General features: G+C 33.5%; 3 protein-coding genes across 4 annotated transcripts in view; 1 reads left to right on the top strand and 2 right to left on the bottom strand.

Moving 5' to 3' along the window:
- Nucleotides 1-131: 131 nt before the first annotated feature.
- LOC129940038 (zinc finger BED domain-containing protein 4-like) lies at nucleotides 132-1,432 on the bottom strand. Its single transcript, XM_056048261.1, has one exon. The coding sequence runs from the start codon at nucleotides 1,302-1,304 to the stop codon at nucleotides 132-134; it is 1,173 nt and encodes a 390-aa protein (XP_055904236.1). The 5' UTR covers nucleotides 1,305-1,432.
- A 4,648-nt stretch (nucleotides 1,433-6,080) lies between these two features.
- Nucleotides 6,081-25,259, bottom strand: part of LOC129943491 (biotin--protein ligase) — a 46,322-nt gene continuing 27,143 nt past the window's right edge. For both annotated transcript variants that reach the window (XM_056052988.1, XM_056052989.1), the window contains exons 12-13: nucleotides 6,595-6,923; nucleotides 6,081-6,523 (exon numbers count right to left, since the gene is read on the bottom strand). In XM_056052988.1, coding sequence (XP_055908963.1) covers nucleotides 6,343-6,523; nucleotides 6,595-6,923 — 510 coding nt within the window. In that variant the 3' untranslated portion in view covers nucleotides 6,081-6,342. The remainder of the gene's footprint in view (nucleotides 6,524-6,594; nucleotides 6,924-25,259) is intronic.
- LOC129943490 (kinase suppressor of Ras 1) lies at nucleotides 14,361-20,332 on the top strand. Its single transcript, XM_056052987.1, has 2 exons — nucleotides 14,361-15,355; nucleotides 16,509-20,332. The coding sequence occupies exon 2, from the start codon at nucleotides 16,532-16,534 to the stop codon at nucleotides 19,619-19,621; it is 3,090 nt and encodes a 1,029-aa protein (XP_055908962.1). The 5' UTR covers nucleotides 14,361-15,355; nucleotides 16,509-16,531; the 3' UTR covers nucleotides 19,622-20,332.

The raw sequence follows: 25,259 nt of genomic DNA, 5'->3' as shown, positions 1-25,259 counted from the left end.
ATATTATATTTATTTAAAGTAAGATTTCATTTCACAGCAAGAACTTATAGGTTTCAATTCACAGCATACCAATACCTACATATTTAAATTCACAGATACGATTATGTATAAATTATCTTCAATGCATGTATTTACTTGAATATATTATAATTATGGTGAATAAATAGCAATGTATTTAAATGTTTATCTTTCAATCTGTTTCTTTTCACATTCATGATTTGACCAGCTTTTGAAAAAATTCTTTCAGAAGGAACAGAAGTCGCTGGACAACACAAATATTTATTGGCCATTACTCGTAACATATTATTGCTTTTGTCCCAGTATTCCAAAATAGGTTGGTGACTTGCTATTAAAGGCTTTTCAAAATATTGACGAAGGTCAATAATTGAGTCACTTACTGGTGTTGATATCTGGTATTGTTGCTGATTAGACAAAAACAGTAAATCATTTGAAGTACATTCTGTACTTGAAGTTGAAGGTGCTGGCACTGGCACTGGCACTTCTGCTCTTTGGGCTGAGGACGCAATAATAGCAGCATACTCTCTTTGCAATATTTGGGATGCGTTGTCTGCTTCTTGAGTAGTTCTGAAACCAGTTTTTTTGAATCTGGGATCTAGTAATGTGGAAATCATATTCAATGTCCTGGTATTGAACGGTTTCAACCTCATATTAATTGAATTATTTAAGGAATGAAAGACCTCTCGTCCTTCGATAGTTGTCAAACTGTTTTCCAGACTTGACAATTTGACGGAAATACCTCGTATAAGAGGTATAACTAGGGATGAAGTGACATAAGACTCACCCGATATTGTTGCTGTTGCGACATCAAAAGGTTCTAGAAGCCTTACAATCTCCTGTATAGCAGTAAAATTTTCTGCTGTGAGAAAAGAAGGTGCTTTTTGACATTGACTTATTGCGATTGCGACCTCACTTCGTATTTCCATGATTCTTTTCATCATATAATACGAACTGTTCCATCGTGTCGATATCTCTTGAATCAGTTTTAACTCTGGTTTGTTTGACGTCTTTTGAGCAATACGAAGTTTGTCACAAGCAAGTGTAGAACTGTGAAAAAAAGTCACAATAGCCTTTATTTTTGACAAAATTGTTGAGAATGATTCCACTTTCAAACAGTCTTGCACTGTTAAGTTAATGCAGTGCGCAAAACATGAGGAATGTCGAAGTTTGAGTAACTCAACAGTTTTTTTCATAGCTGCAGCGTTGTCCGTGACTATTGCTACAACTTTTTCCCGAATCTTGAAATCTATTAACAATTGGTCGATTGCCTGAAAAAACAAAATCATCTTTTGTAAAAAGCTATATAATATTCTTCTACAGGTGAATTCCTCGACAATTTCAGATTTGCTCTCAGATTTGGTCTACTTCTCCCGATTTTTCTGGTTGCATGGAAAACGAAAAAAGAATGATTTTGCTTTTTGATGTGAAAACGAAAAGTGCTGGAGATCAAGTCGAGAGTGGTTTTTTGGTTGCATGGAATTCAATATAAGATAATAGGATAAACAGAGTTGTGAAAAACTTACATTTGCCATCGCTTCCGCAGTATGGTTTCCTTCAATTTTAGTCACTTTCAAAAACGCTGAAACTAATTTTGCGTCCTGTATAAAGTGGCAAGTTAATGCTAGAATCCCTTCATTTGCATTGCTCGTCCACATGTCTGTTGTAACACTCACATATTTACATCTTGATAGAGCTTCGTCTAATTTAGTTTTTAACTCGTCATATTGTTCAGGAAAAGTTTACATTTGAGAGTTTTTTTGTCAGGCAACTCATATCTGTTGTTCAACGCTTGGACAAATAATTTTAACCCTTTGTGTTCAGAAGTTCTGTATGGAAGCATATCAATAGCGATCATCTGTGCGTAGAGAGCATCAAGTTCCTTTTTTGCTTTGGAATTTGCATCGAATTTTTGACTCCTTTGAAAATAATTTTTAATGCTATTTCTAGAATTTTTAGGTGGTGCTGGTACTGGCACAAGTTGATTTTCATCTGCTTCAGAGGATGAACCCTCAGTTTCTTTTCTTATATCATCAGCGTGTTTCCTTTTCAAGTGGTCTCTTAAATTGGAGGTATTTCCAGAGTGTTTATACTCCTGCCCACAAAAATTGCATGCGCAAAATTGCCCTTTTTTGTTGAAAAAAGTCCAAACCGTAGATTGGTTTTTTCTATTCATATTTTTTTTTCTTGCTTCCGTCGCTTTTTACAAATAAACAGAGGAGAATACTACAAACAATAACAAACGAACAAGAACAACCACAAACAATAACAATAACATAGGAATAACCAGAAACAATAATAAACACAAAACATATATGTCAATGTCGAACATTTATCTAGTTTGCAATGAAATGCCGATGAGGGACTTCCCCAATAAAGGCAGTGAAAACTGAAAACGACCTGAACTGTCAAAAACAGAACTGTGTTCACTGTTGACTGTTCATTGAGAAGGGAACGTTCAGCAACCAACTGAATTTAGGCTCAGTTCAGCCTTTTCTAATTCGAGGACAATTTTCGTTAAAAAAAAAATCCCGAACAACAAACAAAACACATCAACTGAACAGACTATCGATGTTTTTTCCCAACTATCGATAGTTCCGATAGTTCAAAACAATCGATTAATCGATAAAACTATCGATGTTTTATTAACACTAGTGGCAGTTGCCAAGGAGTTAGGAAGCAAAATGGACTGCGATATACCAATAGCGTTTCCGCTCGGGTTTACCACTTTTCCTATATGCAATAAATTTGATACTTCTTCTTCCAGTGGAGATCATGTCGGCCCAAACCTGATAAAGCAAACATTTATAAAAATGTATACATATACATATATTAAAAAAAAAAAGTAATTCAAACCTTTTGCCAACCGTCTCCGTCTCTTACTGGAGGACCGTTGCTATTAAGCTGCTCCGCTATCGCAGCCCATTCCTTTTTAACATCGGTTTTTTTAATTCCCTTCAAAAAACCTCTCGCTAACTCCACGTTCCTCCCCATCAACTCGACGAGCGTCTCGAATTGATTTTGGTTTGTCAATTTCAACTACAAGCCCAACAAATGTTTTATTAATTATAAAATTTTTCAAAATAAATTCATTTAACAAGGTTACTTATTGTTTTGCGGCCTTCCATTTCTATGTCGGGATCGAATTTTTGAACGAGACAAATCAAGGTTTTTTTTGTCGCCGTGCGTCGTATCCTTTCGTCGAACGGAATGCAGAATGACTGCATTCAACGTCGTTTGACGTTTACACACGACATCAAAACGAGTGTACAAGATCGAAAACGACTTATGGAATACAGATGGTGTCGTGTCGTTTTTTTCGATGTCGATTTCGACATCGGTAATAGGGGTGATTGACATAATTGGAAGATCAAGCGTAATGAGTTAGTGGAACGTTTTTGAGTATTGCGACGGAAGTGAAGAAGACTTACAAATCGCTGCTTCTTTGTACTTAGAAGGAAATTGAGTAGTAAAAGCCTCTCTCAAACATCTAAAATCACTATTTATAATACACTCATCATACCGGTTCTCATTTATGGGGCTGAGGCCTGGACTCTGTCCAAAGAAAGATGACAGCTTCTTAGGATGCTTCTGGAGAAAAATTCTTCGGGTGATTTTTGGTCCTATATGCATAGATGGATAAAGGAGGAGAAAATATAACGACGGACTGTATGGGCTGTACAGGGACAATGACCTATTTATCAGAATTAGAGTCCAACAACTTAGAATATATATAATATAGAGCGAACGGACATAAACGCTTAAACCCTTAAAGTCTTCGAATCCAATCCCGAAGAACCACGCAGCAGAGGAAGACCTCTGCTCAGGTGGCGCACGCAGGTGGGTGAAGACCTCAACCAACTTGGCGTGTGAAATTGGAGACAGCTAGCCAGGGACCGACGCGACCTAGCTGAAGACGCATGTAGGTTGAAGCTCGGGTCCATAAGTATCAACATCATTAAGTTAAATCATTCAAATAAATAATTTTCAAACAACATTATGGTTTATCTGAAAACAATTCTCTTCACATCAAATTTATATTGGCATAATATTTTGTATTCGCAACATTAACAACAATTAACCGTTAAAAATAATGCAAAATACATTTCTATCATTTAAATGTCTATTTATTTCAGTATTGTGTTTGAATTTAAAAACAATACAAACAAATGGGAGGAAAACAATATGAAATTTCGGTTAAGCTCAGAAAAATTAATTTTTAGTACCAAACTAATGGTAAGTCAAGTATCGGGAATACCACACTCAACATTTTCAACACTTATGACAAGCATGGTATCATGAGTGAAATAACCGAACATCCCCGAAAAAATGCACCAAAAACTGGCTGAAAAGTTGCATCAGTAACTAAAGAAGAAATTTTGAACAAAACTTTGAGGAACTGCATTCGCGAACATGGTTTTAACGGTAGAGTTGCCCGGAAAAAATTGTTCATTAGTGCAGCCAACAGAGTTAACAAAAAACTCAACTTTGCAAAAGAGCATCAATCCAAGGATTTTGAATTCTGGAAAAAAATCATTTTTCTGGGTGAATCAAAATTTCATATATTTGGTTCAGATATGGCTACAGTGAAGCATGTTCGTCGATAAGTGATAGTTTGGGATTGTTTTCTGCAGCTGGGGTAAGAAAGCTTCATAGTATTGATGGAATAATGGACCACAAGAATGATTCTTAAACTAAATCTGAAAAAAAGTTCACATAAGTTGGATCTACAAAACAATTCACTTTTTACCAGGACAATGACCCAAAGCATAATGTTTTTAATACCCGGGTTTTGATGCCTTATAGTGTCCCTAGAGTTATGGAAACTGCTCCCCCGTCACCCGACCATATAGACCAGAAACTGACTATAAAAAATGCAAGTGATCTAAAAGCGAAAATAGATCAAGAATGGGGCAAATTTTCTGCAGACACAACAAAAAAAAACTTGCCCAAACCTTACCAAATATTCTTAAGAGTGTGATGCAAAATAAGGGATATGCCAAAAAATACCAAAATGTTGTCAAGTTTTTGTTTTTTTAACAAGAAGTTAAATGTACGAACGTGAATTTATTATCTGGTAATTAATTTTTGAGTTGTTGTCATTAAGTTCTGTTATTGTTGAAGGATTTTCTTGCGTTTAATAGTAGGTGATCAGTAAATCCTTGGCTTTACAACAAAATAAAACTCAAAGCTTATGTGGTTCGTAATAAACCGAAAAAAGTTATACTGTTTGTCTACTGTACGAATATACGTTTGAATGACTGTACATATTTTTTTAAGGTTCAATAATTTGTGACTGTCAGTTTTATTAATTTAAGACCGCCTTTATTAAATATGCGTTTGATTTCATTATTTTTCATGATTTAAAAAAAATGAAAATGTTGCTAAGATCATTCATTTTTAAGGGTTGAATGTATACAAATGTCTTAATTGCGTCTAGAACTCCAACTTTGGGAATCATTTACGCAAACAAATGGTTCCAGAAAAAAAAACTCTGTTCTCAATACCTAACTTGGTGGCTATAATTGATATTTGGTCCCCAAAAGTTGAAATTACGCATAACTTGCAATAATTCAACTGATAATGAAACTTTAAATAAACAGCAGGTGATTTTGAGTTCGATTTTCTTATTGAGTTTTTAATTTATTTACTTTGGCAACTAAAGTTTTTTGGTTCTTTTTGTTGGATTATTCTCATTTCAAATTTAATCTTTAAGAAAATATAAAACACAATAAAAAGTAATAAAGTTAATTAATTTTCCTTTCTTTTTATTCCCATTCATATTATAATTTATTTACCAATAATAATTTTTTTTTTCAAACATACTTGTGCTTACATCATTCAATCTGTCCGTTAAAAAAAATTTGAATTGGTCAGACAGTTTTTTTTTTAAATATTTTTATAATATAAATAACACGAAGTTTAATAAATATTATATAGGTTATAAAATTATTTGTTTTGTTAAAACTAACAAGAACATATATTAGGAATAATTTATATAATCTATTACGGAAGTATAAATTGACTCGAACACACAATGAGCAGAAGAAAAAAAAGCAAACAACTGGAATGCGCAGACAATTTTAACAGACTTTATTTCTCGCATCCGATCATGGAATACGTTAGTATTTGGAGATTTCTTTGAATTTTGAAATCCCAACATTTACTTCTTTTTTTTTAATTTTTGAAGTATAAACTTTCCATATAAGTGACTAGTGTTATAAGATTTGACATCAGATCGCCATCGCCGTCGTCTTCGATGCAAACGGAATTAGTTATCATAACGTAGTTAATTATTTTGATTTATTTTTTTTTTTATTAAAATATTTAATGGTACTTTGGAAGAATTAGTCCTTTAAGCATATCAAAACTATTGCCATCAGGTTGAACCGATCGTAGTGCTTTGTCTTTTTTAGTTTTAATTTGTAAAAAGCCAAATTCGTCAATACCCACGATGGTAGCCTGTTCTCTTCGGCCACTTTGATCTTGAATTTCAATTTCCTGTTGCCTGTAATTATACACAATTTTAGAATTTGTATTTTCGTACGTGAATTTTAATATCGAAATAAGTTTACTTACTCGTTTAACCAATATTTATAGTACATGGTGTAGATTTCATCTATCTTGCCGCTTTGTACCAAATCTATAAGTCTTTCGATTTCATTGAATACCAAAGCCATTAGGCGTTCATAACTCAATAATGGAATTTTTTGATGGTTAAGACGGTTATGTTCTTGTATTAGGTCATTTATACAAACACCGGGTACTTTGTTGTCTAAATTGATTCCAACACCAATATTGACCAATATATCGTTTCCAAGGAATGTACTCGTTACCAAAAGTCCACCGATTTTATGCGCTCTATTGACGTAGATATCATTCGGCCACTTCAAGCCAAGGTCAAGGAACTGTAAGTTTAAAAAAAGGAATATAATTTGTAACTTGTAGCAATTTATGTTCATATCTCCTTCACTTCACAATACAAAATTATAATTCAAAACAGCCACACATTTTCCTCAAACCAATTTATTACAAACTTGTTCTAGTTGCTTTGGGCAAGTCATGAAATTTCCTGGTTTAAAACTTAATTTCCAAATTTGTGCTTAATACTTATAGCTCTTAATTTCTACTTTAAAACATTTCAGTTTTGAAAGCAACAAACTTCTTTCAAAACCTAACAACCTAGCAAACTAAAAAATATACACGCAATGAGAATGAAGACCAAATCGAATTTTTTTTAAATATTTTTAGAGGAATTATTGCATGACAACTGTTTGCAACTTTATGTTGAAAAACTGGCAAATGAACTCTTCCAATTTCAAAAAATCCTCCTAGTCGATATTTATAAAAGTCATGTCAGTTCGTTTTTCTAGTTATTTAAAAAAATTAAAATCACAGCAAAATCACTATTTCTAGTTTCGATCCATTCTTTTAAATTGTTTGTACGTAATTTGAAAGTCAACACAATTCTTTAAACTGTGATTTTATAGTTGCAAAACTTCCTCTGACAAAAATGGTTAAATTAAGCATCATTTGCCAATTCGCCTCTTCTTGGGAGCTTCTCAATTGTCAAATTTCCTAAGTCGAATTTTGTTTGTCTTGTATTGTTTTCTTCTCATTCATTCTTTTTTTAAAGCCTTGAAAAATCAGATAGTAGTTGTTGACTTCCTTTGAAAACATATTAATCAAAAAGGGCGAAATGATTCTGTCAAAGACCAAATTGGTGTTTTGTGCATTCATCTTGCGGACTTTTCGTAGAATGTCATGAGCTATTTTAAATAATAGTGGCTTTTTACTAAAGCTCGCAATATGCAACATAATTAAAGTTAATTATAGCAACAACTTGTTGCTTAACATGATATTCTTAATGTTTTTAAAAAAAGCTGATTTATTAATTTTAACATCTAGTTGACCGAAAACTTGTGGGACAGGTGTAAGTGATGGATATTTAAAACTTTTTCTAAACTTATATTCTTTTCACTTGCCAAAAACAAACCCCCTTCTACTATAGTCCACTTAATTGGGCAGGTTCAGACAACTTTATTCGCAGTCAACTTAATTCTTTGAATTTGAATTTTGACCAAGGCAACTAGTTGTTGGCGAAGTGTCATAAACTTCAAACTGGGAACTTTACTTCATTTACCTCTACTTTCAATTGATCGTGCAAATACTAATTACAACACAACTGTCTACAAAAAATGTTCAAGCAATCTACAAGTCCATCTCGACTTGTATATTATATTTTTTAATAAATATTACTTATTTTTATTCCAATTTGATAAGGAACCCTTCTACACAAAACATTAATCGGAATTATGCAGAAAATAAATAAATCAAAGAGAGTTCAGCTTTCAGTTGAACGAAAAAACATGATCAACTGTCATTTTGACATAAGTAAACTTGACTTGATACTTAGGGAGATTTTTCTTCACAACTTTCCAGTCAACTTTCAATGGGAAATGCAATTTTTTGGCAACTGGCCAATCAGATACCAGAAACTTGCATTACTTTCAAGTCCCTCATGTCGTCTGAACCTGAACATGTACAATGCTGTGTAGGTCGGAATTTAATGAGCTAATCATCCGAAGAGGAGAGTTGTGAGTCTGGGAACGAGTATGAAAAGCTAAGAGTGCTTTCGTCAGCGAAACAATGTATTGGATTAAATGTAGCAGACAGGAGATCATTAATAAAAATGAGAAAGAGTGTTGGAGATAAAACAGAGCCCTGGGGCACACCAGCATTTATTTTGTGGTTTTCAGACTTGAATCCATCCAATACAACTTGTATTGAACGATTCGAAAGGTAATTACTTATCCAAGGAGGGATTCATGAAACCCGAAAGCACGACTTTTCGATAAGAGACCATATCAAATGCTTTTGAAATATCTTACTTTCTCCAAAACTATGTAAAGATTTGTTCCACTGTTCGGTGAGATCACCAGTGGACCTATTGCTACGAAAGCCGTATTGCCGGTCATTAAGAAGCTTCCGTTCATCAAGATATTTCTGAAGCTGATAATTATTCAGCGTTTCCATGACCTTAGAAAGAAGGGACGTTAGTGCTATCGGTCGGTAATTTGTGGTAAATGTGTAATTTGCTGATCAAATGCAGTTTTCCAACTACTCTGAACGAGCCCAGAATAATAGGATATATGGGAAAGCTTACGCAGAATAATAGCGGGGATACCATCTGGCCCAGCGGATTTATGAATGTTGAAATCTTTAATAACTCGCGGCACAGTTCGAGTACGAAAAAAGATTGGTCTTATAGAATCATTTACGCGTTCAAGTCATGACACATTACTAGATAGTAAGGTGGAATTTTCGGCGAACTTCCTTGCAAATAAGTTGGCTTTATCAATAGAGCTAACTAAAGGAGTGTCATTGACAACAAGCGTAGGAGTCGAGGAAGAGGAAGATTTCCTCATGTTTTTTACAAATGATCAAAAATTCTTACTGCCTTTGGGACATTGCAATATTTTTCGCCGTAAATTTTGGTCATGTAAACATTTGGTCCTTCGAATATAGGCGTTTCAGGCCTTCCTGGCTTGCTTAAACTTTTTCCGGTTTTCTTCAGTTGGGTTGGCTTTGTTAAATCAAAGGATTCGATCTTTTAGAAAAATAGTTATGTTATTTTTGAACGTAGTTTATTTTTAATGAATTGCCATAAAAAAACTTATAAAAAAAAAATATATGTTTCAGTTTTTAAGCGTCAAAAAAAGTGTACAACTTGCTACACATACTGTACAACTTTCCGGTTATCGGGAAAACAACCGTTAAATTTATTTTGTTTTCCTTACAGCTCATAACTTATTAATCAAAAGTGTTGTTGAGTGCATTTCCTTCCAAAGTTATTTGTTGCTTAAATTCTTTTTTTTTTAATTACTTCAAAATGGGTGAACAAAGTGCAGTAGAAACACGACAATTTATTATAAAATTAAGAAAAGAAGGAAAATCTTACCACGAAATAACCAAAACAGTGAGCAGATGGCATAACACGGTGAAAAAAATGTTGGGCAAATTTCAAAAAATCAAAAATGTAAAAGATCGACCTCGTTCCGGAAGGCCAAAAAGGCTATCCGTAAGTGATGAACGTGCTATCGTCAGGGAAGTGCGAAAAAATCCTGCTTCTAGTGTAGTTAAAATTTCCGAAAACATTACCCAATCTTCTGGAGACAACGTAAGCGCAAGCACTATTCGGGGGGCTACATGGAAGAGTTCCTCGCAAAAAGTTATACATTTCTGAAAAAAAAAACTTTTTGCCAAGAAATATCAAAAAGAAAGTTCTTCATTTTGGGGAAATGTTCTCTTTGGTGACGAGAGAAAATTTGTGATTTTTGGTTCAAGAAACCCACCAAAAATATGAAGATCGAAAAAAACAGAATATGAACAAAAAATTTAAATTGAACAATTAAGCACTGAAGCGGTTCAGTAATGGTCTGGGGATGTATGGCATCATCTGGAGTTGGGAATCTCGTCTTTATTGACAATACAATGAGAAAAGAAGATTATCTTAATATTTTAAGAGACAATTTGCCAAGTAGTGTTGCGAAATTTAGTTAAAGTGGATCATGGGTTTTCCAACAAGACAACGACCCCGAGCGATCATCGAAAATAGTCAAGGAATGGTTACGTACACCCGAGCAACTAGATCACCCTTTCCAATCCCCAGACTCAAACCGCATCGAGCATTTGTGTGAGTATCTTTATAAGCAGATCCGAAAGAGGAACATTTTAAACAAAGAGTCACTAAAGTCAATTCAAGTTAAAGAGTGGCAAAAACCAACAACTAAATTGACAAGGAAGCTGGTAGAATCAATGCCCAGACGCATTTTTAAAGGCGAAAGGGAAACAGACGTCTACTTTGATTAAATAAATAAACACTTTTTTGACGCTTTAAAACTGAAATATTTTATTTTATTTTGTTATTGTTTTTTTACGTTATTAATTTCTGTTAAGTTTTATATGGCAATTCATTGTATTCTAAAAATATAACATATGTAGTTATTTTACTAAAAACGAACTGAAAAGGCTCCGTTTTGTTTTAGCTAAACTTAGTTAGAAGTAAAAATAAGTTAGGAATAAGGTGCTATAAGTACCCTAACAATTTAACTCTTAAAAGAAAATATAAGAAACTTTGTTCCGAACTTAAAAAAGAAATTCCAATTTGCCGGGATAATTATTATCGTTGCCAATTCAACTCTGCAAAAGGTAATCTTAAAGACGAATGGAAAATCGTTAACACCATTTTAAATAAACCTTCTGTTTCAAAAAAACCTAAAAGTATTTCCATCAATGGTTGCGATGTAACGGACAAGCTCGCTATTGCTAATGCTTTCAATAGTTTTTTTTCTAATATTGCCAGCAGTTTGCAACCATGCCCCTCTCATCCTAATTGTACTTTTTGTGTGCCTGTATGCAGATGTGTTGAACCATTCCAAATTAACAGTTTTGTTTTTGAGCCCATAACTCCTTTTGAAATACTTAAGGCTATTGGTAGTTTAAAAAATTCTCATTCTTGCGGAGCTGATGGTATATCTAATATAATTCTTAAGAATATTCGCTTTCATGTGGTAGACGTCTTAGCTTATATCTTTAACCGATGCATTTTTGCTGGGGTTTTTCCAACTGACCTTAAATGTGCTGATGTCGTACCACTTTTTAAAAAAGGTTCTGCTCGTGATATAAGCAATTATAGGCCTATTTCTCTTCTTTCAGTTTTCAGCAAAATTTTTGAGAAACTTGTTAAGTCTAGAATATTAAATTATCTAGCTAAAACAAAGTTTTTTAATCCTTTCCAATTTGGGTTTCAAAAAGAAAAATCGACAGAAGATGCACTCTTACAATTTGTGATCAAATAATGTCAAATCTTGACAAGAAAAAATATACAGCTGGTTTATTTATCGATATTACCAAAGCCTTTGATATGGTTAACCACAACTACCTGCTGAGAAAATTGGAAAAGGCCGGCTTTCGTGGCTTTATGCTAAACTTTTTTAGGTCATATCTTGGGAATAGGTCGCAGAGGGTGAAAATGGACGAGATTAGGAGTGAAATTAAGTTCCTTAACTTAGGTGTACCGCAAGGTTCTGTTTTGGGACCGATTTTGTTTCTGATTTACATCAATTCACTCTTTGCACTTGATTTTCGGGGTATACCAACTGCATTTGCAGATGATGTTGGTTTTTCATATGGCTCTAACAGTAGATTGAATCTGTTTTCCGATATAAACCATGATCTTGAGTTATTGAGAATTTGGTTTGCGGAACATAATTTGGTTATGAGTTCAAAAACTAAAATAATGCTCTTTAGTTTGGCTTCTTTACAAAACTTTGAAGTAAACGCATATTTTCATGCTCCAGAATGTCAAAAATATAAGCTACCGAGTTGGAACTGTGTGCATGGTAATTGTTCTCCTACTTATTTTGACAATATAAGCTGTAGCTCTAAGTGCTTTTTGATCGAAAAAGTTGATGAATTTAAATATTTAGGGCTCACTATTGATTCCAGAATGAATTTTTTAAATCATACGAATAATTTGAGACAGTATCTTCGATGCACACTTAAACACTTCTATTATTTGCGTAGTATCGTTTCAACCGATCTTTTAAAAACAATTTATTATGGAATTTTTCAGTCCAAGCTGCAATATGGAATTGCTTGTTGGGGTGGTGCATACCTAAACAAAATTCAACCCTTGTTAGTCTTGCAAAAATACGTCTTAAGAAAAATTTGTCGCAAGGCGAGTAGACAACCGAGTTTCCCTTTATTTTGTGACCTAAAAATTCTACCTGTGCGCCATTTGTATTGTTTTAAGGTGCTTAAAACTTTCTTTATGAAGTCTGGTAATCGAAATTTTCGATTAATATCTAGTCACGGTTTGCGTGGAAACTCTTTGAACATGTACACGGTACCTTTTTTTCGAACTACTGCATTTCGTAACTTTTATTCTATTTTCTCTTTTCGTTTATTTAACAAGCTTCCTCATTCTATAAGAGCAATTTCATCACTTGGTTTGTTTATAAAACATTTGAAAATTTGGCTTTTTGGTTTCAATTATTCAAATTTTGAGTCATTCATTTCTGGCACTCTGGTTTAAATGAGTTTTTTTGTATATATTGTTTAAATATTTTTTATTTTTTTTTTTTGTTCCTTCTTGCATCTTTTCTTTGCATTTTAAAAATATTTAGTCTAATAATAATGAATTTATTGATTGATATTTGAAGTATGTAACTTGGTTAAATTTCATATTTTTTTCTTTTCTTTTCTTAATTTACTAGCTATTTTTTAATCATTGTAATTTTTTACATAGGGTCACCCCACCCATTAATTCATTTTCAATTTTTGTATTGCTTTTTTTTTGATGTGGCATTCAACACTATTTAATATACCTTGTATATTCGATACAGAATGTCACCATATTTCTTATTTATATGATTTATTACATTTTATATATATATATTATTATTTTGTTATTATGAATTTATAAGAAATAAAAAATTATATCTATCTAAAAAAAAAAAAAAAAAAAAAAAAAAAAAAAAAAACTAAACCCCCAGTTTGTTTTAGCTGAACTAAAAACCCTGTTATGTTTTCAAAATTAACTTTAGGGAAGTTGCAGGGCGCAGGATGCCCCCCTGCCCCTTACATACCTATCAATTCAAAAAAAACTTGTTTTAGGCTCAAAAAACGAAATACAAAAAAAGTAGGGTTAAGTCCGAAAAAGAAAATATTTGTTTGATTCATTAAAGGTGTTTCCTCGCGTAAATATTTAAAACATGGTCTTTAGAGACCTCTACCTGTGAAAAAAAGGAAGGAAATTTATGCTGCGATTATGAAAAGCATCCCACAGAATTTTATTTAGCAATACATGTTCTTTGTTTTTCGTCATAAACAAAGATATTTTTAACTTTGACCACTCATCTCATTATCCAAGAACCACTTTGCGACGTATTGTAATCGTTTCGGTTGATATGTGTTCGTCGTAGTCACATTCAACAATCGCGTTCATTGTGTTTCAACCGTAAGTCATTTCCAATTTGTTTCCAGTAGAAATGTCTTTGTTTTGTGAGATAATATTCCAAAAGAGAGCAAAATGCACGTTAACATTTCTCTTAAATACAAATTGACAATTGGAATGGAATAGTCAGTATTAGAAGAAGTCAATTTCAAAATATATACATAAATAAATGAGTGTGAAAAGTACAACACCACCAATTCTCTATTAAGTCAAAAAAGAAGCGCAAGCAGGATAGACATATTCTTATAATAACACAATTGGTGGAGCCCAACAACTGGAAGTTGCTCGCTACTATCCAAACCAAATACAACAAATAAAACCAAAACTGACAGCAGACAGCACTACACTACAGTTGTCTTTTTTTATTTTCCCATGGAACTTTGGGAGTTGTTGTTTTCAATGAAGGAAAATTGATTTCCTTCATCAAATTTATTTTTCTTACTTGTTATTTTTCGTCCTGTAGGTGTTCTGTGTGTACATACGTATCAATACATATATATCAAAAAAGAAATATATATACTTTATATCGGGAAAAATAAGAAAATTTTTCTAAATCAATAGCAATAGAATAATTTTGTATTTTCCGCCGCACAGTGAAGACTCTGTTGTAAACTACTTAAGTTTAAAATTGAACAAACAAGAAGAATGAAACGAAAATAATCATAAATACAAAATGTAGTGTCCTTTTTTTATTGTTCTTTTGCTTGTGTCGCGAAAAATTCTTGAAATTGAATTTAAAATGAAACTCAAAAAGTCTACCTATACCTTGTATCATCCATAATAAAAATAAAGTAAAAGAATAAAATGCAAATTTATATCTTCATGAAAAAGAACCAACAAAATAAATAACCCTGCCCGTGTTACGTAAAAAAAAGAATAAGAATTAAATTAATTCAACTATCGTCTGAAATTAAAAACCGAAAATATTTAATCAAAAAAAAGAAAAAAATTGTATTCATGTTATTGTAACTTTCTTGATGGCGAAGGCGATCCCCTTTTTCCAGGTGGAAAATCGATTTGGTTAAAAAGTTCTTTTTTTTTCTTCTTGTATCATATTCATTTACGCGTGTTTATTATCGGTTTTGTTTTCTCACAATTAGTTTTATCTGTAATTCACTTTTTGCTTTTTGTTCATTTTAATTGTGAGACAAATGAAAAGGAAATCTAAAAGTTTTTCCCAGTCCCCGTCCTCATTGTCGTCGTCGTTGTCGTTGTCGTGGTCGTAGTCGTTGTCGCTGTCAGCGTCGTCGATCTAGGGCTAGAATCAGAGCCAGAGCGTTGCGATTATTATTCATTATAATTATTCATTTTTTCAAAGAGGTTAGTGTTGTTGTTCTTTTTGTTTTTATTCTTTTAGCTTATTTGTTGTTGTTTATGTATGTGATTTTTATGTCTGGCAATTTGTGGATAGAAATAAGCATCAACAATAATATTTATCTTTTTCTATGATGCAACTATTGATTTAAACTATTTTCATTGTTTAATCTTAGCAACATTAGCATTAATTTTATACTATTGTATGAAAGATAAAAAGGGGTACTAAAGTCACTTAGACTTGAGAGTATGGATATGCACAAAGGAATCAGATTGGTTTTGATTCAAAGCAGGATTGTCACTCCCAAATTAACCCATAAAAGTCTCGAGGAGACCATGAATCATTATTTACTATACAAAATTTCATCATTGAAAAAAGAATATTCAAAAAGAGAATCATTTTTTGGGATATGTTCTTTTGCAACTTTGACTTTTCGTGGGATATTTTAACATAGATATACGTATGTACCTATTGGCAGTGCTTTTAGGGGCTTATAGCAAGAGAAATGCGCTAAAACAAACGTCAAATATTAAACTAAACTTAATTTAAACAGGATGTTGATACCTGCTTTAAGTAATTAAAGATACGTTAACCCTTTGTTACCAAAGGTATCAATTACATTTTACATGAATGGATTTAGTTTAAGTCACGAAACCTTTAGGAGCATATCATAAAAAGTAACAATTTTGTGGTTCCATAGGGAAACCAGTAGAAAACAAAGGTTTAACTATTATCTGAAGGTATCTTTTTATTGAGAAATATATCTAAATATCTTAATAGTACTGAACATTAGTTTAAAAAACAGAACTATTGAGTTTTTAAGATGTTAATTATGTAACGTAGAAAACCAGTTACAAAAATAAGGTATGTTTTTTTAATTAATCAGAGTTACTGTCACTAATATGATGCTATGCTATTCTATTATTAGTTTTAAACCACATTCAAAACAAAGAAGAAGAATGGAAGGCATAACCACATTCAAAAGAAAAACAAACAGGAACAAATATTACATATATGTACATGTTAGCTTCGAGAATTTGGACAAAAAGAACTCTTTCTTATCATTTCATTAATTTAATTCGTAGAATGATTTCTATTTTAAAATTTCCCAACCATATTTCTTATACAGATATTTCTGTTTCTTGTTTTTTTTAATAGTGAATTCAACAAAACAAACGAACATGGACAACAACACCACAACAAATGTTAACAATGGTCTCGATGTTATCCAAGGAATGATTGATATATCAGCTGATCGATTGGAAGGTCTTCGAACGCAATGTGCAACAAGTGCTACGCTCACACAACAAGAAATTCGCATACTAGAAACTAAACTAGTACGAATGTTCTCCGAATTGTTAATAACAAAATCCCGTCTACCCGAACGAATACCATCAAGTGGTTTGGCTGCTTCTAGTTCAGAGCTTAAACAATGGCTGCGTGTTGTTGGATTAAGTGGCGAATCATTAAATGTTTGTGTACAAAGAATCAATACATTGGAAGATCTACTTCAACGATCGGATGATGAACTTCGTGAGATTCTTGTATACAATCCAAATTTTCGAGATGAAGAAATACGTCGGTTGATAAATGCAATGGAATGCCTTCGACGGTGTCGTGCAGCATTAAGTGATAATTTAAAAGAACCTGAGAATCTGTTTTGGGATTCGTGGGATAGACATCACCATCATCATCATCATCACCATCATCGTGGAAGTACAGGGAATATTGGAGTGATGGCATCACCAAGAACATATCGAACAATGAACAAACAGAAAGCTGTGCAGTCTCCAGTGAATAATAACTATGACATACAATCACCGCCGTCGACAATGAATCGACACAATGCGGATGAAACATCAAGTGCACATGGATCAGTTATAACACTAACACCCTCACCATCGCCTCCAAATTCGCCGAGTCAACATACGAGTGGAAGTACCGGAGCTGGTAATGGGACACCTGGACGAAGTGGACAAAGGAAATCAACACCACCGCCAAAGAAAAAACATCAAACATTGCTGACTTATCATCATCCCTCAACACCCTCACACAATGGAATAGGAACAAATTCAATGACTGCATCGACAAGTTCCTCATCGAGTCAAGATCCCTTGGCTATACCCATAGCTAAATCAAAATCACACGAATCGCAATTTCAAGAAGGCGCCACTGGTGGTTTGGTTACTCCAGGCAGCAGCGGCACGAATGGAAATAGTGGCACAGGTACCAGTTCGAATTCAAATAACTCTTCAACTATGCCTCAGGCTATTCCCAGAACACGACTGCACACTGACCCCAGCCCCGAGTCACATTCCTCCTCAATGAGCTCTGATATATTCATGGAGAATACAAATAACCTCACTGTTCCCCGATCGCCATGTACTCCCATTGTATCACTGGGAATGGGTCACATGATTGCTCATCGCTTTACAAAATTCTTCAAGGTGATATCAACATGCGACTTATGCCAGAAACAGATGTTCTTTGGCTTAAAATGCAAGGAATGCAAATATCGCTGTCACAAGGACTGTGAACCGAACGTACCACCATCATGTGGTTTACCCCGCGAGTTCGTTGACGAATTTAAGAAAACATTAAAATCGAACGAGGGCTTCTTTCCGCCATCAAATATTTCCCCCAATCTTAGTGGCCGCAGCGGTACTACTGTAAGCGGATATTTGTCAGGTCGAAGGCAAAAAGTTTCAATCAGTGCTAGTGGACATCATCATCCGGATAGCAGTTCACCAGGCTCCAGCTGTAATAGTTCCTCGCCTTCCAGTCCAGCTCTTTTTAACCATCAACAACAACACATTAGTGGAACAAATAGTGGCGGTGGAAGCTCAACTGCCAGTGGAAGCACTAGCACTGGGGCGAATCCTAATTCAACGCCCTCATCGCTACATAAGAACACTAGCCAATTCAATTTTCCCGATGTAACTATCACCAATCACCAGACAAATCAGACTTTATATTTACCCACATCAAACGTGGGAGGACAATCTAACGCTGCAACTGCAAATAATAACACTGAGCACTTGGATAATAAATCTTCACATCATAATTCCCAGTCGAGTATTGCAAATAGCAATAATGCAAGTTCAATGAGCTCGATTCTCATAACAAGTGGACACTTTTCTGAGAGCAGAATACACAGCGAAACTTCAAGTGGACGCACTGCATCCACCACCGGATCAGTACTCAGTCAAATCAATCCAGAACTAGCCGATACCCACAAAAGTAATGACAGTGATAAAACGGTATCGCTATCGGGCAGTACCAGCGCCAGTACTGATTCAGACAGAACTCCAGTTAGACTGGATTCTACGGAAGAAGGTGATTCAGGCAATTGGCCACGTCAGAACTCACTCTCACTAAAGGAGTGGGACATTCCCTACGATGACCTGCGTCTTTTGGAGAAAATCGGCAAGGGCCGCTTTGGAACCGTACATCGGGCTCTCTGGCACGGAGATGTAGCAGTTAAACTCCTCAAAGAGGACTACCTAGATGATGAGCATATGCTGGAAGCCTTCAAATTAGAAGTGGCAAATTTTAAAAAGACTCGTCACGAAAATTTAGTGCTATTCATGGGTGCTTGCATGAATCCGCCATACCTCGCAATTGTGACCTCGCTGTGCAAGGGCAACACCCTCTACACCTACATCCACCTGCGACGTGATAAATTTACCATCAATCGCACCACACTAGTCGCCCAACAAATATCCCAAGGCATGGGATATCTTCATGCCCGCGGTATATTCCACAAAGATCTACGAACAAAGAACATATTCCTAGAGAATGGAAAAGTCATCATAACCGACTTTGGTTTGTTTAGCTCGACAAAGCTTGTGTATTGTGATATTGGCCTGGGCGTGCCCAGCGGTTGGCTGTGTTACCTTGCTCCAGAACTAATGCGTGCATTAACTCCATACAAACCAACCGATGAGATTTTACCATTTTCAAAAGCATCCGACGTCTATTCGTTTGGTACGGTTTGGTATGAATTGCTGTGTGGAGAATTTCCTTTTAAAATGCAACCACCACAATCTATAATTTGGCAAGTTGGAAGGGGAATGAAGCAGACATTGGCAAATCTACAAACATCTCGTGATGTTAAAGACATTTTGATGCTGTGTTGGTCTTTTCAAGCTGACGATAGACCAGATTTTCCAAAACTATTAACTCTTTTGGAAAGACTGCCCAAGAAACGTTTGGCTCGAAGTCCTTCACATCCAGTACAATTATCTAGATCAGCAGAATCAGTATTTTGAGGGGAAATAGAACGACTACATCAGCAGAAATAGCAGAAACAGTAACATCAGTATTCATCGATACTACAACAAGAAATTAAACAAGTATTGTAGTTTATTTTTTTCTTTGTCTTTTTTTTCGTCTAAAAAATAATTCATTTATGTTATAACAACTATGTATTTGTATATATAAATATATATATATAAAAAAGCAATGTCTAAGTTTTTAACAACACAATATTTGAAAAATTCAAACTCGAGTATTACAAAATTATTACGATATCAATATAAGATAAAAAGAATATGTTTATCGAGTATAAAAGAACAGACTTTAAAGAGAAAGAAAAATAATATTGAACGACTAATTTTTTTGTATTATTCATTTCGATTCGATAAAAATACATTACATAAAAAACGTAACTATTTATTATTGACTTGTCTAAATTTTGAACAAAAAAAAAACAAAAAATATTTTACTTTAAATAATTAAATTAAATAAATAAACTGTGAGACAAAAAAAAAACATATTATTAAAAAATGTAAGGATATAGTGTGTAGGTCGCACTTTAACTTACTACTACTACTATAATTACTACTACGACTACCCATATCAATGGTGTATTAAATTATATATATTAAATAAATAAATTTCAAAAAATACTATTAAAATTATAAAATACCAAGTCTTTAATATTTTCCACGTTGGAAAAATTCAATTGCCGACAATTTTTTGTCTTCCAATTAAAAGCTGTCTATAAGGATAAAAGACTTAAAAAAAAATAATTTGTAGACTTGTTGGAAGACAATTTTTTTGCCAGATGACAGAGGAGGATAAACATTTATTTTATAGTTGAAAAAAAAAACAACAGGCAGTGCAAAATTCAAACAAAAGTAAAACAATCCAAAAAGCAACAAGCATATTTGTTGGAAACCAGTAAAAAGGAAGATGAGTTACCAAAGAAGAGACGTTTCGATGATAGGGTTAGGGTAGCGTGTCGTTAGCAGGAATTAACGTAAACAAATCATTTTAACCACCTTCTCTATTTAGTGATCCAAAAGCAAAACACAAAACTTTGTTTGTTTTTAAAAACAGGAGAACGAGACATTGTCGCTGGCCAGTTTTTTGCATTTTGTTAAGTTTATGCTCCGCACGGTTTGAATTTCAAAAATATTGCGATCTCCTGGAAAAATTTTAAAGTTTGCTCAAGCGTCCTATGCTTTTTAACTATTTATTGTATGACTCCTTTTTCGTTATTTTGCCAGACGACGACTTCTTTTCCTGCAAGAACTTTTTGTTCATTAAAAATTGGATGATGGCAAGGACATCATCCAATATCCAATTAGCGGACATCTACGAGTATTTTAAAATACCCGAGTTTTAATAAGAAGACAGAAGAAGTCGACCAATTGTCACTTTTTGTAGATAAAATTGGGTGTTTACTTAGTTGAAACACTACAAGAAATTCGAAGGCTCTATTTTCAACACAGTGTGCTCTCTAGAGAACAAATGTTTGGGGTAATGAACGGATCCGTTGCGAGGACAAATCTCTTCATGTTCTGTGACCATGCTTTAAATTATCGTAGAAGCTTTTCAAACTCTTAATTTTTTTTTTATAATTAGCAAACACTAAAAGGGTTTTTTATAGCTTTAATATGCCAAAGGCACAGTGTGAACATTAGGAAAAGAGGGAAGGGTTGGATAGGAGGTGTCGGTGTACATTGGTTTTAAATTTCTGAACATTGCAATGACAGGGAAAGATAGAGCGTGGCAAGGCGTTCCACATTCGCGTAGTACGGTTAAAAAAAGAATCTCTGTACTTCATAGTACTGCAGAAGTTGGGCTCAAGGGTAAACTGATGGGCATTCCTAGAAGCGCGGGTATTACAGTTAAATTGTTTAAGGGGAGGAATGCGACTGGCTATTTCACTAGAGCATAGCCCGTTAAAATAACGGTAAAAAAGGGTGAGGCAAGAAACTGTGCGTCGATGTTCGAGTGATGTAAACGAGTTGATGATGTTAATGTCACCAATCTTAAAAACTCTTTTTTGAATACTGTCCAAGAGGCTTAATAAAGTTACTGGAGCACCAGCCCAGAGATGAGAATTATATTCAAGTTTCGGACGTACATAGGTTTTGTAGATTGTAGCCAGATCAGACGGAGAAAAAAATTTCTTCCAACGCCTCAAAAAACCTAGACATCTTGCGGCATTTTTTTCGCGTATGTGATCGCTCCACAAAAGGTGGTTGATGCACATTCCGAGGATGTCAAGATTTTCTGTTTCGTTGATGCAAGTGCCACTCATAGATAGTGGCGAAGACGGTTTAAAACGGAGCCCTGCGGCACACCAGCGTTTATTTTATAAAACATCAAATTATATATTTTTTTTATAACAGGAAATCTAATAAAAACCTATCAACTATTTATTTTATTTAAGCACCTGTTATTTTCTGGCAGACGGCAATCTTGACATGTTCATATATTATTTTGATTTTTAAATTGTAAAAAAATTTTTTTTAATGGAATAATAATAATAATAGTTGAAAGAAAAATGGGGTAAAGTTTTTGCGAAAAAATTTACAACATTGAAAGATCTTACAATAGTGTTTAATGGGCCTAAGTTCACTTCATGTAATACAAATCCTATGCTATGCATTTTGAAATTTAAAAATTCGATCCCACAAACAAAATGTATGGGTGCATTCATGAAGCAAGTGACTACGTAGTCAAAATTAAACTAGCTTTGTGAATGCAAAACTACACTACAAAGCTAGTCAATCTGGAACTGTCATATTATTGACAAATGCAAATATATAAAATAAGTAACATTTTTGATTTGATAACTTTAACTTATCTTCTGTGTTTTTAAATTCAATAAAATCAAATTTAAAACACATTTTAATGATTTATATTTGTATTTAAGTATTAAGCGATTTATTTCATTTCGAGCATCTGATAGTGAAACGTCAAAATCATAGCTCTACAAACTTTGTAGCCGAATTTTGTCCACTACGTCGAAGGGGAAATTTCAACTACTTTTCTAGTTAGATTTAGCCAATCAGAAACCCTTGACTACGTAGCCACTAGCTTTGTGAATGCGACCATTAATTTCATTTTGAATTTGTGTGTACTTACTGACAGGCTGATTGTGAAACATCAAAATTAGTGTAATCTAACTTTGGAGACAAAATATGTTATGATTTTATTACTTAGTCCCTAAATTAGTGAATGCGCCCAATAATTTAACAAAACTTATTAATTGAACTCTTAAGATGCCAATCCTTAAACACAACATCACAAATAATAATATCTGGGGTCTACTAATTGCTAAATTCAAAGCCTATAATGTTAAAATCCTAAAAACGATCTTATCTCCTTACTTTTGTCGTATATTTTATAAACGGTTCGTTTTGAAACTGAAAAAATATCACAGGCTTGTCTAACAGCTTCTGTTCTTTCTTTAAATCAGTTTTTTTCAACGTGTGAGGTCGCGAAAATTAATACGAGAAATTATCAAAGTTTGAGAAAATACTGCAGTTAAACAAACCAATAAAGTTAAAAAAGTATATTAGGAAAAATGATAATAAAAGGAAATATTAATTTGTGTCAAATAAACAAAAAATAAAAATAACCTATGAGATACAATCCATCTTAAACATTTGTCTCAAATTAACAAAAAGTTATTCTTAATGCGAGGGTTGCGCTTGTTTTTCAGAAATCAATTTCTCTCAACGTGGATCCGTTTTTGGGAATTAAATCGTTTTCCAAATTTAAGCGATTTCTTTCCTTACTTTTAATTTGGACCATTGATGCAAAAGTCAACACGCACAGGTACGAGGTGGCAAATGCAATCAAACACTTCAAAGCCTCTAATTTTAATCTAGGATATTCTAATTTCCTTTTAACCCAAAGGTATCCAAATTGAATTGCAGCATTCCATTGGCAGATAAATCCAGCAGACTCCTTGAGCTGGATTGCCAATGTTGAATCATTTAGAGCTGCATTTAAAAACGGATGGCCCAATATTCTTCGATATCTCTTTCATTGAGAAGTAATGACAAATTTTTTCTTTTAACTTTTCTAACACCATTTTCATACTACAAAAGTCCTTGATATTTATTTCACATCCCACTTCTTCAACAAAAGATTGTATTGAGGAAAATGAATCTAAGTGGATTTGATTAAGAGATTTGTAAAGTCATGGATTTTGTCTTAAGCATTGATGACATTTTCATCCGGCCCTTGAAGATTTTTATTCAAGATATACAAGAAAAAAGTTCGAGTTGTCAAAGGTTAAATGTATGAAAGAAAAGCTCTTAAGACTGTTGCAATTATATTTTAATTGAACAAAATTCGAGTTATAGAAGTTCGAGCTATCGAAGTTAGACGCTACGGAATCGGGTTCCGGATTCCGTCCAACTGTCTATCTGTCCTAGTACTTACAGCCCAGGACTTAAAATAACAGCAGTCCCCATACACTTTTTTTGAACAAAAACTGAAAATTCGAATTTTCTTAAAACGAACCGATAGATTTTTTAAAAACGTTTCCTTCTTTCAATACAAAAAAAATATATATGCATGTGTTTTGCTATTAATAACTGCCTACTAAAAATATTTGTAAGCTATAACTGAAACATTTTGTATAGGTATAGAAATTAAATTAAAAAAAGAAAACTTTTTTTGCAGGTACATTTTAAAATACAGGAAATATTTTTAAACGAACTTGTGCGACCTAGTCGCGAATTTTCCTTTCTTTGCATTTCAAGAAATTGAAATGCATGTGTTTTGCTATTAATAACTGCCTACTAAAAATATTTGTAAGCTATAACTGAAACATTTTGTATAGGTATAGAAATTAAATTAAAAAAAGAAAACTTTTTTTGCAGGTACATTTTAAAATACAGGAAATATTTTTAAACGAACTTGTGCGACCTAGTCGCGAATTTTCCTTTCTTTGCATTTCAAGAAATTGAAGTTATTTTTATAATTTTATTTACACTTGGATTATAAGTAAACGCACTTGAAAACCTACTTATAAAAACGCCTTTTCAAATCTCACTAGTGTCGATACGATCGTCCGCTTGTTATCTACATTTCAATGGAGTTAACATTATATTACTTATGAGCTTTTTGGTTTAAATCTTTTGAGAGCAAAATTTTAAAATCTCATACGTTACAATAGGAGATCGAGGAATCGAATCAAAATTGAATTGAGATTTCAATCCATTTATACGTCGTTAGTGGATCGACAAATCGAAGCAAAATCTTATATACAAATAACTCGATGCCCCGATTTAATAACAAAACAATTTTCGATTCGATTCACCTCGTTTTGTGGGATCGAGTAATCCTATTAAGGTATCGAAGTATATATAATTCTCCTTGTAAACTGTTCAAACAATAAGACCGAAAGACAAACTAAGATTTTAAGTATTCTTACATGTTTAAAAAAAGCTTGAATTTTTGAAAGCTCTCCTGAAGTTCGCAAACAAAAATATTCATTTGTTAGTATTACCATTGCTACCTCGACTCTGATTTGTGTGGCCACAAGAAGTTATTAGATCATCGCTCCCGAAATGTCAACATAGTGCACTTTTTTAACTTAAATGCTTTTAATGGCACTGTAGAAAAATGCAATGCGAAAAATAAGAATCGACTGAA

This window comes from Eupeodes corollae, chromosome 1 (assembly GCF_945859685.1).
Source record: "Eupeodes corollae chromosome 1, idEupCoro1.1, whole genome shotgun sequence".
Lineage (NCBI taxonomy): Eukaryota > Metazoa > Arthropoda > Insecta > Diptera > Syrphidae > Eupeodes > Eupeodes corollae.
Note: the sequence above shows the minus strand (reverse complement) of the source record. Positions and strands in the feature narration are given on the sequence as shown.

What these genes read in the sequence shown, in the direction of transcription:
- LOC129940038 (XM_056048261.1), bottom strand. Translation starts at nt 1,304, where the DNA reads ATGATTTTGTTTTTTCAGGCAATCGACCAATTGTTAATAGATTTCAAG.
- LOC129943490 (XM_056052987.1), top strand. Translation starts at nt 16,532, where the DNA reads ATGGACAACAACACCACAACAAATGTTAACAATGGTCTCGATGTTATC.